Source organism: Oncorhynchus kisutch, linkage group LG20 (assembly GCF_002021735.2).
Source record: "Oncorhynchus kisutch isolate 150728-3 linkage group LG20, Okis_V2, whole genome shotgun sequence".
NCBI lineage: Eukaryota > Metazoa > Chordata > Actinopteri > Salmoniformes > Salmonidae > Oncorhynchus > Oncorhynchus kisutch.
The window spans coordinates 38,893,998-38,910,133 of NC_034193.2; the positions used below are offsets into that span (position 1 = coordinate 38,893,998).

At 41.3% G+C, this 16,136-nt stretch overlaps 2 protein-coding genes across 6 annotated transcripts in view; one reads left to right on the forward strand and one right to left on the reverse strand.

Annotated features, from left to right (window-relative positions):
* Window positions 1-2,494: 2,494 nt before the first annotated feature.
* LOC109865648 (protein dpy-30 homolog) lies at window positions 2,495-5,148 on the reverse strand. Of its 2 annotated transcripts, none has more exons than XM_020453978.2 (5): window positions 4,794-5,148; window positions 3,511-3,551; window positions 3,370-3,417; window positions 2,903-3,045; window positions 2,495-2,703 (listed from the first exon to the last, which is right to left on the reverse strand). In XM_020453978.2, exons 1-5 carry the CDS (start codon window positions 4,801-4,803, stop codon window positions 2,631-2,633), a joined length of 315 nt encoding a protein of 104 aa, XP_020309567.1. In that variant the 5' UTR covers window positions 4,804-5,148; the 3' UTR covers window positions 2,495-2,630. The 2 variants fall into 2 exon arrangements, with proteins under 2 accessions (XP_020309567.1, XP_020309568.1); XM_020453979.2 differs by having other exon boundaries at window positions 4,912-5,025.
* Window positions 4,853-16,136, forward strand: part of LOC109865647 (spastin-like) — a 28,584-nt gene continuing 17,300 nt past the window's right edge. For 2 of the 4 annotated variants that reach the window (XM_020453975.2, XM_031799274.1), the window contains exons 1-3: window positions 4,968-5,417; window positions 13,172-13,255; window positions 13,613-13,696. In XM_020453975.2, coding sequence (XP_020309564.1) covers window positions 5,063-5,417; window positions 13,172-13,255; window positions 13,613-13,696 — 523 coding nt within the window. In that variant the 5' untranslated portion in view covers window positions 4,968-5,062. Of the gene's footprint in view, window positions 5,418-13,171; window positions 13,256-13,612; window positions 13,697-16,136 lie in introns of all 4 variants that reach the window. The other 2 variants (XM_020453977.2, XM_020453976.2) reach the window with 2 other exon arrangements.

Below are 16,136 nucleotides of genomic sequence, written 5' to 3' on the forward strand. Positions count from 1 at the left end.
TGCCCTTCTGTAAATAAGCAAGACAATCAAGCAGATTCAAATGAAAGTTCTGTTTGAGGCACTCTATTCATCAACAATTGATTTAATCTTGTATGACTTGTAGGAAATTATTTAACTTTACATTTTCTAATAGTTGGTTTGAAACCAAATGGAAGTCAAATCATACGCTCTCTATTTTGATAATTGCTGCTATGTATGGTGTAGGATTGGAGGAGAGGCTGATGCTAGATTTGTACCTAGGGGAAACATCCCGGAGAGCCCGAAAACAGAAACTAAACATGAAGCATGATGGTCCTAACTAGCCTGAAATCCAAACTGATATTCTCTGTTCATCAGTTTGTATTGCAGTCTAGGTTCTAAATGCTCACTGAAGACCAAAACTTACCGGTAGCTTAAAGCTAAAACATACCAATGCTGTTTGAATGCAACGAGAGTGTGTAGTCTTTATATTGAAGATATATTTTATAGAATGTAATTCTGTAACATTTTATATTAATACACTTAAATGAAGTTTGATGGATTTTGTGTTGTGCAATAAAGTGGTACTTCTGCTAAATGAATTCCAAGAGCACAAATCTAACAATGGATGAAAGGGTGATTCTGACAATTAATCTTAATGGTTGTACAGTCGTCGCAAATAAAACTGAAGGACCTCGGCGTTACTCTGGACCCTGATCTCTCTTTTGAAGAACATATCAAGACTGTTTCAAGGACAGCTTTTTTTCATCTACGTAACATTGCAAAAATCTGAAACTTTCTGTCCAAAAATGATGCAGAAAAATGAATCCATGCTTTTGTCACTTCTAGGTTAGACTACTGCAATGCTCTACATTCCGGCTACCCGGATAAAGCACTAAATAAACTTCAGTTAGTGCTAAATACGGCTGCTAGAATCCTGACTAGAACCAAAAAATTTGATCATATCCTAGCCTCCCTACACTGGCTACCTGTCAAGGCAAGGGCTGATTTCAAGGTTTTACTGCTAACCTACAAAGCATTACATGGGCTTGCTCCTACCTATCTCTCTGATTTGGTCCTGCCGTACATACCTACACGTACGCTACGGTCACAAGATGCAGGCCTCCTAATTGTCCCTAGAATTTCAAAGCTAACAGCTGGAGGCAGGGCTTTCTCCTTTAGAGCTCCATTTTTATAGAATGGTCTGCCTACCCATGTGAGAGACGCAAACTCGGTCTCAACCTTTAAGTCTTTACTGAAGACTCATCTCTTCAGTGGGTCATATGATTGAGTGTAGTCTGGCCCAGGAGTGTGAAGGTGAACGGAAAGGCTCTGGAGCAACGAACCACCCTTGCTGTCTGCCTGGCCAGTTCCCCTCTTTCCACTGGGATTCTCTGCCTCAAACTCTATTACAGAGGCTGAGTCACTGGCTTACCCCCCCCCCCCCCCCTTGGGTTGTGCCGTGGCGGAGATCTTTGTGGGCTATACTCGGCCTTGTCTCAGGATGGTGTTGGTGGTTGAAGATATCCCTCTAGTGGTGTGGGGGCTGTGCTTTGGCAAAGTGGGTGGGGTTATATCCTTCCTGTTTGGCTGTCCGGGGGTGTCATCAGATGGGGCCACAGTGTCTCCAGACCCCTCCTGTCTCAGCCTCCAGTATTTATGCTGCAGTAGTTTGTGTCGGGGGGCTAGGGTCAGTTTGTTATATCTGGAGTACTTCTCCTGTCTTATCCGGTGTCCTGTGTGAAAGTGTCCTCTCTAATTCTCTCTCTCTCTCGGAGGAGGACCTGAGCCCTAGGACCATGCCTCAGGACTACCTGGCATGATGACTTCTTGCTGTCCCCAGTCCACCTGGCTGTGCTGCTGCTCCAGTTTCAACTGTTGTGCCTGTGATTATTATTATTTGACCATGCTGGTCATTTATGAACATTTGAACATCTTGGCCATAATCTCCACCTGGCACAGCCAGAAGAGGACTGGCCACCCCACATAGCCTGGTTCCTCTAGGTTTCTTCCTAGGTTTTGGCCTTTCTAGGGAGTTTTTCCTAGCCACCGTGCTTCTACACCTGCATTGCTTGCTGTTTGGGGTTTTAGGCTGGGTTTCTGTACAGCACTTTGAGATATCAGCTGATGTACGAAGGGCTATATAAATACATTTGATTTGATTCTAAAATGTATGATTAATAGAATGGAGGTTGGGGCGTCTGAGATGGACCCTTTTATCAAAGGGGTTCATCACCAGCTCTATAGCTCAACTAGTGGTAAAATAAAACAAGGCACTGGAATATTACATGTGTAATTTGGCAATATGTAAACATGGACTGGACTAGTGCTCAATGTTACATCACAGAGGATATTGTTAATTAAAAAGCAATGTTTCCTCTTGTAGGCATTTTGGTAAATAGACTGAATTTGAATTTAGAATAGTTTGCCCTGAAGGGGACCATGATGCAAGGGAACATAAGGTGCACACTAGTGTGTGTCTGTTTCGTAGATATTAGTTTACTGCTGACATTTGCCCTATAAGAAGAGTACCATATTTCCCTGCAGCACAATTTTTATTCTGGTTTAAAAAACAACATACACTATCATTAGCAAACATAACCATTGACAGAAACAATTTTCTTCATTTGAAACATATGGCCTCAAAGTGCACATTTCCATCCGTCTGGGGCTTAATTTCGATTTTCAAACTGTGATTTGTTCTTGAGAAGGAAGGCTGCTAAGAATTCAATAGGATTTGTAGGTCTGAAAGAGAAGACAAAATGGAGAAAGGCACATCTTTAAAGTATTTTAACTTGACAATTGTTACTCAAATGCTCTTCCCTTTTCATAGTACTGCCTGTTCAATGCATTTTTTTTTTTTTACAAATGCATTTCCAAGCATGTCACACAGAAATGTGAATGGGGAAAAATCTGAGCCCCTGCACAGACATTTTCAACATACCTTTCCTTGGCCAACACAGATAAGCCTTGAAGAAGAATGGGCACCACTGTCTGATCCAAATATGCCCTGGTGGGGAGCGACTGCAGATCCACCTTCTGTTTGGAGACCTTCTCTGTGTTGGCTTTCTCGTTTTCCACTATTCTCTACACAATGAGGTGGTGAAAGAGGAAGCAGAGATACAGAAATGTCACAAGTTACTGCTACTCACGCCACTATCCATGTATGTAAGCGTCTCAAAAGTGTACTCAGAATTGCAATCTCATGCAATGTAGCCTAACCAATTTGTACCAAAAAGCATAGGCTTCACACATTAGTGCCTGCTATGTTAGAGAGCTGTGCATACAGTGCTTGTTCAGTAGACAAGCAAGCTTACCACAATGCAGTGTGATAGTTTGAGTCTTTGAAATTGACCCCTTTTCATGGACATAATTTTCTGAAAGGCACAATAATCATATTGATGGTCATACCTGGATGTTTTCTGTCAGTCCATATTCAGAATGGGGGTTTTCAGCAATCTAAAAAGGAGCAGAAATTAGTCTAACTATAAAACACGACTTTAAATGAAGAGAACCACTTCAAATCCCTAACTACATCTGTATTAGACTTACTGGAGTGTTCCCCTCCATAGATTGGTCTGCGTCTGTGTGATCTGAGAGAAACATACATTAATGTCAGCTAACATTACTACATTCTAGGCAATTCACTCTGGCTATCTACTCCGATTTCAGAGCGCAGAATAACTGATGAATTTACGAACGCTCAACACATGTTGAATATGGCCAGTGTCAGGAAAAATAGACAAAAAAGCTGAATTAAATTGTTGCCAGTAGCACAGTTGCAGTCACCAACACTCTGGATAACATGAGAACAGCCTAACCAGCTCTGCCAGGGCAAGTCAAATGGCCAGAGTGAGGTGTTCTCTCATTTATGTCTGGAAGTAGCTAGCAAGCTAGCTACCTTTAGCCAGTTAGCTTGGGTGATTGACTGCCATTGTGAGGTCAGATCAACCTTACTCATACACAGCCCTTCTGTAAATAGCACACCCAACTACCTCATCCCCATATTGTTATTTTTTTGTGCTATTTTGGACCCCAGTATCTCTACTTGCACACCATCTGCACATCTATCACGCCAGTGTTAATACTAAATTGTAATTATTTCACCTCTATGGCCTATTTATTGCCTTACCTCCCCAATCTTACTACATTTGCACACACTGTACATATATTTTTCTATTGTGTTATTGACTGTACGTTTGTTTATCCCATGTGTAACTGTTGTTTTGTCGCACTGCTTTGCTTTATCTTGGCCAGGTTTCAGTTGTAAATGGCCTGCCTGATTAAATAATGGAGAAAAGCTTCGAATTTACGAACACCGAGAGCGCATACTGGCACTCCAGAGTGAATTTACGAACGTACCCGAAGAGGACAGTCAGTCAGTTAACGTAAATGTCTTCAGAATCATTCGGAGACAGATCAGAAACAATATCAAAATGTCAACAACCGCAAGGACGGTCGTTCTGTCATCGTTTACCTATATAACGTAAGATACACACACTTACTCCAGACTAAGTTCAGGTAGATGACTAGTAACATAGCATTACCATCTATTCTTAAAAGCCAAAGAAGGTACCCTACAGGCGGGCTAGCTACAGTAACGTTAAATTAATTCTAGAGGCGAGTAAAGTAACGTTACTTTAGCTCGTTGGCTAGCTAACGTTATCATGCTGGCAACGACCTTCCACCGTGAACCAAGGACTGTTACGGAGAGATCAGATTGGATTAAACCAATTGTTGGGTATAAGAAATATTTCAAGCTAAATGTATCCCTAAAATTTACTACAATTATAATTTAACTCACAAAAGTGCCGATAAACGAACATTTCACTTACCGTCCGCCATGTTTGTTGTTAGTATTTACGCAATGTGGGTGGTCTCTACGTAAACTCTTGTTTGCAGTTACGTACTTTCTATGATAGGACAAGAGGGCGCGTGCCCCTCCTCTCTTACCCTTTTGTTCGTTTGGTAACCGCCCCGTCCAATTTGATCAACATTTGGACCACCATGTCCGAGAATATATGGCAGCTATAGACGCTTCAAAAGTTGAACCCAAGCAAAAGGCTATGTAATGTAATGGATACGATAGCAAGTCGTCGGGTGAATGAGTTCTCCGGAAGGAAGAGGCAGCAGAAAGAAGCGAGGCCCAGCAGGGTCGCCCGACGGAGGGGACATCTGCGTCCAGGTGTCACTACATAAACGAGATGTGTACTACTTCTTCTACCCACTGCTGGCGTTGTTTGCAGTGCTCCGTGTCCTAGTCTTGAATTTTGGCGTACTCTTCGCCTGGCTGTGCGAGCGGATGTCTCGCGCTATGGTTGCGAGACCCAAACAACCGGCAGCAGACGAACATGCGAACAAGGTGTGCAAGCAGGACAGAGGCGAGCAGATCCGAAACAGCCACAAACAAGCATTCGAGTACATCTCAGTGGCTCTGAGAATTGACGAGGATGACAAAGGTATTTTTTTCAGTGTAATGTGACTGCTATTTGCAGCAGCACCACTGACTGTTGGGCTAGCTGGGCTTAAACAGCAGTTGTCAAGTTATCAACTGTCATACATCGATGTGTGGATAATGCAAACAAAGATACTACTGTCAATACAGATTGAAACAAAACTGGTTCAATTTAACTAGGTATATTGATTCAAACGCAGGCTCTTTACCCAAGGTGTGGTGCTGAAGTGTTGATCCCATCATATTTAGTTTATTTATTCGGACTTTTCCATTGAAACCACCACCGTTTTTATAATGTCATCATGCCGACAAAGAACAGTTCTGTCAATGACATTCAGTATGCAATCACATAGAGATATTAGCTTATTGGACTGCAGATACATGGCTGTCCATTATTCCACCACGTTATTACTACAATGGCTTAATGTTGAGCCAGTTGACAGTGTTATGCAGACTGTTCAATATGGCTAGGAGAATGTGCCTGCCTACTCAACCTAGGTCTCAGACTGGCTGAATGCAGTCAGCCATATGGTATGCCCAGGGGCAATATGTTAGTGGCTGAGTGCGGGGGACACAAACTAGTATAACTAGCCTGCATAAATTAATGAATGTTTTATAGTTTGTTAACAAAATGAAAGTAACAATGATGGGCAATACTGTATGGATATGCAACAAAAAAAAAAGCAAATATATATATGCTTTGTCCTCCTTTGTGCCACCGTGTTTTAGAAACCAGGACAGTTTATATTCCCAATATACTGGCCACACACACAAGCCTATACAGTATAACAGCAGAGCTACTGCCTATCTGCATGTGCCTTTCTCCAATCTGCGTGATCCCAGGGGATCAATAGACATGTGCTTGGATGATGTGAGCCGACATTAATTGGTATCGTCAGCAGGGAGGAAAATGCCTCAGATTCTCCTCTCTGAGTTGGCCGTGTCATCATGCATGAGCGAACTGAATTAATCGAGTTCCTCCCTGACTATTTACAATGTTCCAATGTACTGTAACTGGGGTGTTATCATTAGTCCAAACAGTTGGAAAAGGGAAGGTATTGCAACTAAAACAAAAGTTTATTTTGGACAAATTCAGGTAGGTCTCTCCCCATTCGTTCCTCTTGCTTGTGTTTAAGAAACTCCTACCCTCAATACACAGGGGCCGGAGCACATAGGAAAACAGTCTACAGTCAGTGCTGTTTTGAAAGGCTATACTTTCATCATGTTGGTGAGTTTGGTTAGTTAGACCTGTGTTTTCAATGCAAACACAAAATGTATTGATTATGTTTCTCCCAGACTCCTAGGTCTGTCATAAGCTAACCTCGTCCCCAAGCTATTTTGCACAGTGGTGTCTTGAGTAGAGGTCGACTAATTATGATTTTCCGACACCGATTATTGGAGGACCAAAAAAAGCCGATAGCGATTAATCGGCCGATTTTATAAAAAAATAAAAAAAACATTTATTTGTAATAATGGCAATTACAACAATACTGAATGAACATTTATTTGACCTTAATATAATACATCAATAAAATCAATTTAGCCTCAAATAAATAATGAAACATGTTCAATTTGGTTTAAATCATGTAAAAACTAAGTGTTGGAGAAGAAAGTAAAAGTGCAATATGTGCCATGTAAGAAAGCTAACATGAGTCTTCAATATTCCCAGGTAAGAAGTTTTAGGTTGTAGTTATTATAGGAATTATAGGATTATTTCTCTCTATACGATTTGTATTTCATATACCTTTGACTATTGGATGTTCTTATAGGCACTTTAGTATTGCCAGTGTAACAGTATAGCTTCTATCCCTCTCCTGGCTCCTACCTGGGCTCGAACCAGGAACACATCGACAACAGCCACCCTCGAAACAGCGTTACCCATGCAGAGCAAGGGTAACAACTACTCCAAGTCTCAGAGCGAGTGACGTTTGAAATGCTATTAGCTTACACCCCGCTAACTAGCTAGCCATTTCACATCGGTTACACCAGCCTAATCTCGGGAGTTGATAGGCTTGAAGTCATAAACAGTGCAATGCTTGAAGCACAGCGACGAGCTGCTGGCAAAACGCACAAAAGTGCTGTTTGAATGAATGCTTACGAGCCTGCTGGTGCCTACCATCGCTCAGTCAGACTGCTCTATCAAATCATAGACTTAATTATAACATAACACACAGAAATACGAGCCATAGGTCATTAATATGGTCGAATCCAGAAACGATTATCTCGAAAACAAAACGTTTATTCTTTCAGTGAAATACGGAACCGTTCCGTATTTTATCTAACGGGTGGCATCCATAAGTCTAAATATTCCTGTTACATTGCACAACCTTCAATGTTATGTCATAATTACGTAAAATTCTGAAAAATTAGTTCGCAACGAGCCAGGCGGCCCAAAATGTTGCATATACCCTGACTCTGTTGCAAGAGAAGTGACACCATTTTTCCTAGTTAAAATAAATTAATGTTAGCAGGCAATATTAACTAAATATGCAGGTTTAAAAATATATACTTGTGTATTGATTTTAAGAAAGGCATTGATGTTTATGGTTAGGTACACGTTGGAGCAACGACAGTCCTTCGCAAATGCCACCGCATCGATTATATGCAACACAGGACACGCTAGATAAACTAGTAATATCATCAACCATGTGTAGTTAACTAGTGATTATGATTGATTGTTTTTTATAAGATAAGTTTAATGCTAGCTAGCAACTTACCTTGGCTTCTTACTGCATTCGCGTAACAGGCAGGCTTCTCGTGGAGTGCAATGTAATCAGGTGGTTAGAGCATTGGACTAGTTAACCATAAGGTTGCAAGATTGAATCCCCGAGCTGACAAGGTAAAAATCTGTCGTTCCGCCCCTGAACAAGGCAGTTAACCCACCGTTCCTAGGCTGTCATTGAAAATAAGAATGTGTTCTTAACTGACTTGCCTAGTTAAATAAAGGTGTAACAAAAAAATGGCCAAATAGGTGTACAAAAATACAGATTTCCGATTGGTATGAAAACTTGAAATCGGCCCTAATTAATCGGCCATTCCGATTAATCGGTCGACCTCTAGTCTTGAGAGTCAGGTTATAGATAAGCCAAACCCTTACTTTGCTGAAGGCAGAATTTTAAGACATCTGATTATCTGCTTTATCATAGTAGTTGGAGTAAAGCAGAGATACTGGAATCCAGCCTAATCTTCCAGCCCTGGAAACACACACATCTGCATCCTCGTCTTCTCTGCCAATGTTCGATTGACCTACTGCACTGGCTGGAGCGCCGTGCCAAGGGGCTTACTGTACTCTACCACTATACTCTACTTACTCAGGTTTATCCTAGTACACACAGTCACACCAGTCCCAAACAATTTCAGACATTCAGGGGTTGACTGGATATTGTATATCAAATTATATTTGTCACATGCACCGAATACAACAGGTGTTCACCTTACAGTGAAATGCTTACTTACAAGCCCTTAACCAAAAATACTTTAAGAAGTTAAGAAAAAGTGATAAGTAAAAAATTATTTGAAAAGCAGCAGTAAAATAACAACAGCAAGGCTATATACAAGGGGTACCGGTACAGAGTCAATGTGCGGAGGCACCGGTTAGTTGAAGTAATTGAGGTAATATGTACATGAAGGTAGAGTTAAAGTGACTATCCATAGATAACAACCAGAGAGTAGCAGCAGTGTAAAAGTGCGTTCTGGGTAGCCCTTTGATAAGCTGTTCAGGAGTCTTATGGCTTGGGGGGGTAGAACCTTTTGGACTTAGACTTGGCGCTCCGGTACTGCTTGCCATGCGGTAACAGAGAGAACAGTCTGACTCCAGGTGGCTGGAGTCTGACAATTTTTAGGGCCTTCCTCCGACACCGCCTGGTATAGAGGTCCTCGATGACAGGAAGCTTGGCCCCAGTGATGTACTGGGCTGTACGCACTACCCTCTGTAGTGCCTTGCGGTCGGAGGCCGAGCAGTTGCCATACCAGGCAACCAGACAGGATGCTCTCGATGGTGCAGCTGTGGAAAGTTTTGAGGATCTGAGGACCCATGCCAAATCTTTTCAGTCTCCTGAGGGGGAATAGGTTTTGTCGTGCCCTCTTCACGACTGTCTTAGTGTGCATGGACCATGAGGCTGTCTGTAGGCCTGTCTCTATAGGCTGTCTCATCGTTGTCGGTGATCAGGCCTACCACTGTTGTGTCATCGGCAAACTTGATGATGGTGTTGGAGTTGTGCCTGGCCATGCAGTCATGAGTGAACAGGGAGTACAGGAAGGGACTGAGCATGCACCACCGAGGGGCCCCTGTGTTGAGGATCAGCGTGGCGGATGTGTTGTTACCTACCCTTATCATCTGGGGGGCGGCCCGTCAGGAAGTCCAGGATCCAGTTGCAGAAGGAGGTGTTTAGTCCCAGGGTCATTAGCTTAGTGATGAGCTTTGAGGGCACTATGGTGTTGAACGCTGAGCTGTAGTCAATGAATAGTATTCTCACATACAGTTGAAGTCGGAAGTTTACATGCACCTTAGCCAAATACATTTAAACTCAGTTTTTCACAATTCCTGACATTTAATCCTTGTAAAAATCCCCTGTCTTAGGTCAGTTAGGATAACCACTTTATTTTAAGAATGTGAAATGCCAGAATAATAGTAAAGATAATTATTTCTTTCAGCTTTTATTTCTTTCATCACATTCCCAGTGGGTCAGGAGGAATGGGCCGAAATTCACCCAACTTATTGTGTGAAGCTAACTGACCTAAGACAGGGGATTTTTACAAGGATTAAATGTAACTGAGTCAGGTTTGTAGGCCTCCTTGTTTGCACACACTTTTTCAGTTCTGCCCACAAATGTTCTATAGGATTGAGCTCAGGGCTTTGTGATGGCCACTCCAATACCTTAACTTTGTTGTCCTTAAGCCATTTTGACACAACTTTGGAAGTATGCTTGGGGTCATTGTCCAGTTGGAAGACACATTTGCGACCAAGCTTTAACTTCCTGACTGATGTGTTGAGATGTTGCTTCAATATATCCACATCATTTTCTTACCTCATGATGCCATCTATTTTGTGAAGTACACCAGTCCCTCCTGCAGCAAAGCACCTCCACAACATGATGCTGCCGACTCCGTGCTTCACAATTGGGATGGTGTTCTTTGGCTTGCAAGCCTCCCCTGTTTTTCTTCAAACATAACAATGGTCATTATGGCCAAACAGTTCTATTTTTGTTTCAGCAGACCAGAGGACATTTCTCCAAAAAGTACAATCTTTGTCCCCATGTGCAGTTGCAAACCTTAGTCTGGCTTTTTTTATGGCGGTTTTGGAGCAGTGGCTTCTTCCTTGCTGAGCGGCCTTTCAGGTTATGTCGATATAGGACTTGTTTTCTGTGAACATAGATACTTTTGTGCCTGTTTCCTCCAGCTTCTTCACAAGGTCCTTTGCTGTTGGTCTGGGATTGATTTGCACTTTTCCCAACAAAGTACGTTCATCTCAAGGAGTCAGAACGTGTCTCCTTCCTGAGCAGTATGACGGCTGCGTGGTCCCATGGTGTTTATACTTGCCTACTATTGTTTATACCGATTAACGTGGTACCTTCAGGCATTTGGAAATTGCTCCCAAGGATGGGAGGTCTACAATTTTTTTGAGGTCTTTGCTGATTTCTTTTGATTTTCCCACGATGTCAAGCAAAGAGGCACTGAGTTTGAAGGTAGGCCTTGAAATACATCCACAGGTACACCTCCAATTGAATCAAATGATGTCAATTAGCCTATCAGAAGCTTCTAAAGCCACAACATCATTTTCTGGAATTTTCCAAGCTGTTTAAAGGCACAGTCAACTTAGTGTATGTAAACATCTGACCCACTGGAATTGTGATACAGTTATAAGTGAAATAATCTAGTCTGTAAACAATTGTTGGAGAAATTACTTGTCTTGCACAAAGTAGTTGTTCTAACCGACGTACAAGAAATTTGTGGAGTGGTTGAAAAACGAGTTTTAATGACTCTAACCTAAGTGTATGTAAACTTACAACTTCAACTGTACGTGATTGTAGTTTGTCTATTTTATTTACCATTGATTGTATGCTGGCTAATAGGACCGATGGAAAAGAGAGGTTACCCACTCGGCGTCAGATCCTTAAAAGGCACCCAGATCTACATCCCCTATAGCTCTGTCTCTTTGCCCTGCGAATGATGAGGGCCTAGTCGGGCTTCTGAAGTAAATCCCATCTGACTCATTGAAGAAAAAGTATTCCTCCAGTACGGGGTAATAACACACATAAAACACACACACAATAGGTTAGGAGATCGTAAAACCGCAGCCATCACTTCCGGCGCCATTATGCAGAGTATATTTCTACCACAGTTTTTTGGAGTAGGCCTGTACTGTAGTGTAGAAAGCCTTGTGCTCTTTTTCAACCAGGCCCCTCCCATATTAGACACCCCGTTTCCCTGTGTAGCACCATTGTGATGGGATGGGGAGAGAAAATGGTTTTGGCATCACGGAGGGAGTTGAAAGTCCGTGTTGCCCAGCAACAGCCCCAAAACAGGAGATCTGCATGGGGGAATGGGCCAAAATACCAGCAACAGGTGTGAAAACCTTGTGAAGACTTACAGAAAACGTTTGACCTCTGTCATTGCCAACAAAGGGTATATAACAAAGTATTGAGATAAACTTTTGTTATTGACCAAATACTTATTTTCCACCATAATTTGCAAATAAATTCATTAAAAATCTACAATGTGATTTTCTGGATTTGTTTTCCTCATTTTGTCTGTCATAGTTGAAGTGTACCTATGATGAAAATGACAGGCCTCACATCTTTTTTAAGTGGGAGAACTTGCACAATTGGTGGCTGACTAAATACTTGTTTGCCCCACTGTATATCACATCCCTCTATTAATTTGCAATTAAAGGCTCTGGCCTATATCATGCCCCTAAGTAACCTAAACCGGTAGAGATGAGTGGTGGTTTGAAGTGTAAGTCAAATCCACCTTATTTATTTATATATTGAAATGGGGAGGGCCGGAGTGGCAGCTATCATTGTCCTTAAGTGGCTAGAGAGGATACAATGACATTTCTCATATAGCTAAGATCCTAATAGAAGCAATACATAGATCAGGGCGTGCAACATAATAAAAAAAATGCAATGGAAAAACTAAAATCAGCAATTCCTCTCCGTTTCAGGCAGTTTTTCAGTTTAGTGCCTAATGAACGCAACTCTGCTGAACCCAGTAGAATTTTAGGGTCTGTCTGCCTGCCTTGGGGATTAGGGAGCCCCTGTCTCAATAATACTCAATCACTCATAAGGAGTGGATATGCTGTATATTCCCACAGCTATGAAAATCAGTCCCATGACTTAACACTGCTCCAGGCCAGAGGGGTTTAAGAGACCGGGTCAGTCATGCAAAATGATTCATTATAGTTCACTTCATTATGGTTTATGCACTGATTGATCCATGAGTCTCTGTACCCTTGTTGGAGGTCATGATTGACTGCTATGCACATTTTATTTTTTTACTACTCTTCCAATGCGTCTTGAGATGCTATACCTTTATGCAACACATAAAGCATGTCAAATATGTAGCCTAATGCATGGCAAATGTGTATTGTACACTAAAGGATGCTTAGCCTACTGCAAAAGTACTAAATATCTCATCCTTTTACATTGACTTTTGTTGGATCTTATTTGACTGTGAGCAATTTCTTTGTATGTTGTACCTCAAATTGCTTTTTTTCTGTGCCCGTCTGACTGTCCCGACTTGTGGTTTGTGTGTTACTAGTGCACAAGGAACAGGCAGTCCAGTGGTACAAACGCGGAATCGCAGAGCTCGAGAGGGGCATCGCGATCAAGGTAGTGGAAAACGGTGAGTTGACTGTGCACACTTTTGCTGTATTTTGTATTCCCTAGGACCTATAGTGCAGATTTCCTGAACAACTCTGTTCCTGGTGAGCTAGTGATATGCAGGGTTTTGTTTCAACCTAGCATTAACACACATGGTTCAGCTAGTCGCGGTCCTGATTGAAGACCATGCTCAGCTGATTATTGTAAGCACCTAGTGTGTGGCTGCTGGGCTGGAACAAAAACCTGCATATCCAGTAACTATAGGAGCGGAGTTGGAGACCTCTGCTACAGCAACAAACTAAAAATCAGTAGTGGAAAACAAGGAAGAATACAGCTATTTTACTAATAGATTTGTTTTTAAATCTCTCTTCTCTTCCAGGCGAGAAATATGAACGTGATAAACGTCTACAGGCTAAGATGATCACCAATCTGATCATGGCAAAGGATCGCCTGGAGCTTTTAGGTGAGAATCAAGCATTTGGACACATTTGAAGGTCTTGCCTTCCGTGTCCACATTGATACCGCATGGCACCTTCTGAACAAGCTACATGCATGTTGATTGTGTGACATTTGTTGTTTTTCATCATGCTAGCTTAGATACTGTTAGCTTTGTATGGACCGATTTCAGTGCCAACAGAAATTGTATTTGAATTCCATAATTTTGAATTTGTTTAAGGATATTGAATTTGAATGAAATACTTTTGAATTTGTGATGCACAAATTAAATCATTGAATTCATATATTGATCTTGAATTTCCAGATTTGAAACTGAATTGAATGAATATTGCATTTAGTTTTAATATTCAAATTCAATATTTAAATCAAATCAAATTTGAATTGTCACATGCTTCGTAAACAGGTGTAGACTAACAGTGAAATGCTTACTTACCAACAATGAATTGAAGAATAATAGGAAGAAAATAAAAGTTCAAGGAGGAATAAATAGACAATGAACAATGATAGCTTGGCTATGTACATGGGGTACCAGTACCAAGTGGATGTGCAGGGGTACTAGGAAATTGAGGTAGATACTGTATGTACATATGGGTACGGATAAAGTTACTAGGCAACAGGATAAATAAGACGGTAGCAGCAGCGTATGTCATGTGTGTGGCGAATATGTGCCTGTGTGTACGTGTGTGTTGGAGTGTCAGTGGCAGTACTGTATGTGTGAGTTTGTGGTTAGAGTCCATTGTGTGTGCGTAGAGTCAAGAAGAGTTAGTGCAAAAAGGGTCAATGCAGATAGTCCGGGTAGCTATTTGGTGAACTATTTAGCAGTCTATATAGTTGCCCCATTTAAGGGGACCAAAAGTATTGGGACAAATTAACTTATGTAAGTATTTGCTCCCATATTCATAGCAGACAATGACTTCTGACTGTACAAACTTGTTGAATGCATTTATTTGTTGTTTGTTTTGGTTGTTTCAGATTAATTTGTGTCTATCTGCTCTCTACCTTTCCTGGCTGGCTAAGTACCATGATGTTGTCTCTGGTTTTGAATCTGAATTTAGAGAGCTGAATTTGAATGCATTTGAGAAGTTGAATATATGAAACTTTGATCAACTTTAAATTATAATTTGCAAACTTGAAACACAATACAATTGAATGCAATATTTACCACATTGAAACTGAATGTATAAATATTGCATTTGAATATTCAATTACATTGAAATTGAATTTTAAAACTGAATGAAATTATTCATTCCATTTGTGGATTACACATTCAAAATTATTTAATTGAAATTAAATATCCAAATCCAGTACAATTGCTGTTGGCACTGAAATTGCTCCATAGCTTTGTATCTCTTGGGGGGAAAACAACATGTAGGCCTTGTATACATTGAGAGTACAAAACATTTCCATGACAGGTGAATCCAGGTGAAAGCTATGATCCCTTATTGATGTCATCTGTTAAATCCACTTCAGTCAGTGTAGATGAAGGGAGGAGATGGGTTAAAGAAGGATTTTTCAGAGAGACATGGATTGTGTACATGTGCCTTTCAGAGGGTGAATTGGCAAGACAAAATATTGAAGTGCCTTTGATCGGGGTATTGTAGTAGGTTTGAGTGTGTCAAGAACTGCAACATTGCTGTGTTTTTCACTCTCAATATTCTTGTGTGTATCAAGAATGGTTCACCACCCAAGGGACGGACATCCAGCCAATTTGACACAATTGTGGGAAGCATTGGAGTCAACACGGGCTAGCATCCTTGTGGAACGCTTTCGACACCTTGTTGTCCATGCCCTGACAAATTGAGGCTTTTCTGAGGGCAAAAGGGGGTGCAATTCAGTGTATATTCGCATACATACTTTTTGTATTGACATCACTTCCAAACTACAATGTACTTTATGCACCAAAAGGGATTAGGCCCTAAATACTCCAGTACCTTTTTATTAAACCCGTAATGGACACCCCAAAACATGATTTACTCCTTTAAATGACAGAATTAGTCAATTTGGGTAAAAATCCACTCAGTGGTCCCCCAAAGCTCTTTCAGAAGCTTCTTGTCATTCCACAGCTGGCTGTAACATTATCCTGAGTAATTTCTTATTGGACAAGTCTTTTATCATTTTCCTTTTGCTTTGCAGAACGTTTTAAAACATTTCTCTAATGAACAGGACCCTACTCTTGGTGTTTTGATTCATCCTGTTTGGATTTTTTATTAATACATTTTTATTTAACCTTTTATTTAACTAGGCAAATCAGTTAAGAACAAATTCTTATTTACAATGACGGCCTACCCTGGCCAAACCTGGACGGCGCTGGGCCAATTGTGCGCCGCCCTATGGGACTCCCAATCACGGCCAGATGTGATACAGCCTCGATTTGAACCAGTGACTGTAGTGACGCCTCTTGCACTGAGATGCAGTGACTTTGACTGCTGCGCCACTCAGGAGCCCAT

Excerpts from the sequence above, each read along its gene's own strand:
- LOC109865648 (XM_020453978.2), bottom strand. Across the intron at positions 3,418-3,510 it reads CTATGGAGGGGAACACTCCA|ATTGCTGAAAACCCCCATTC; the intron begins GTAAGTCTAATA and ends GCTCCTTTTTAG. Across the intron at positions 3,046-3,369 it reads GACTGACAGAAAACATCCAG|AGAATAGTGGAAAACGAGAA; the intron begins GTATGACCATCA and ends CTCATTGTGTAG.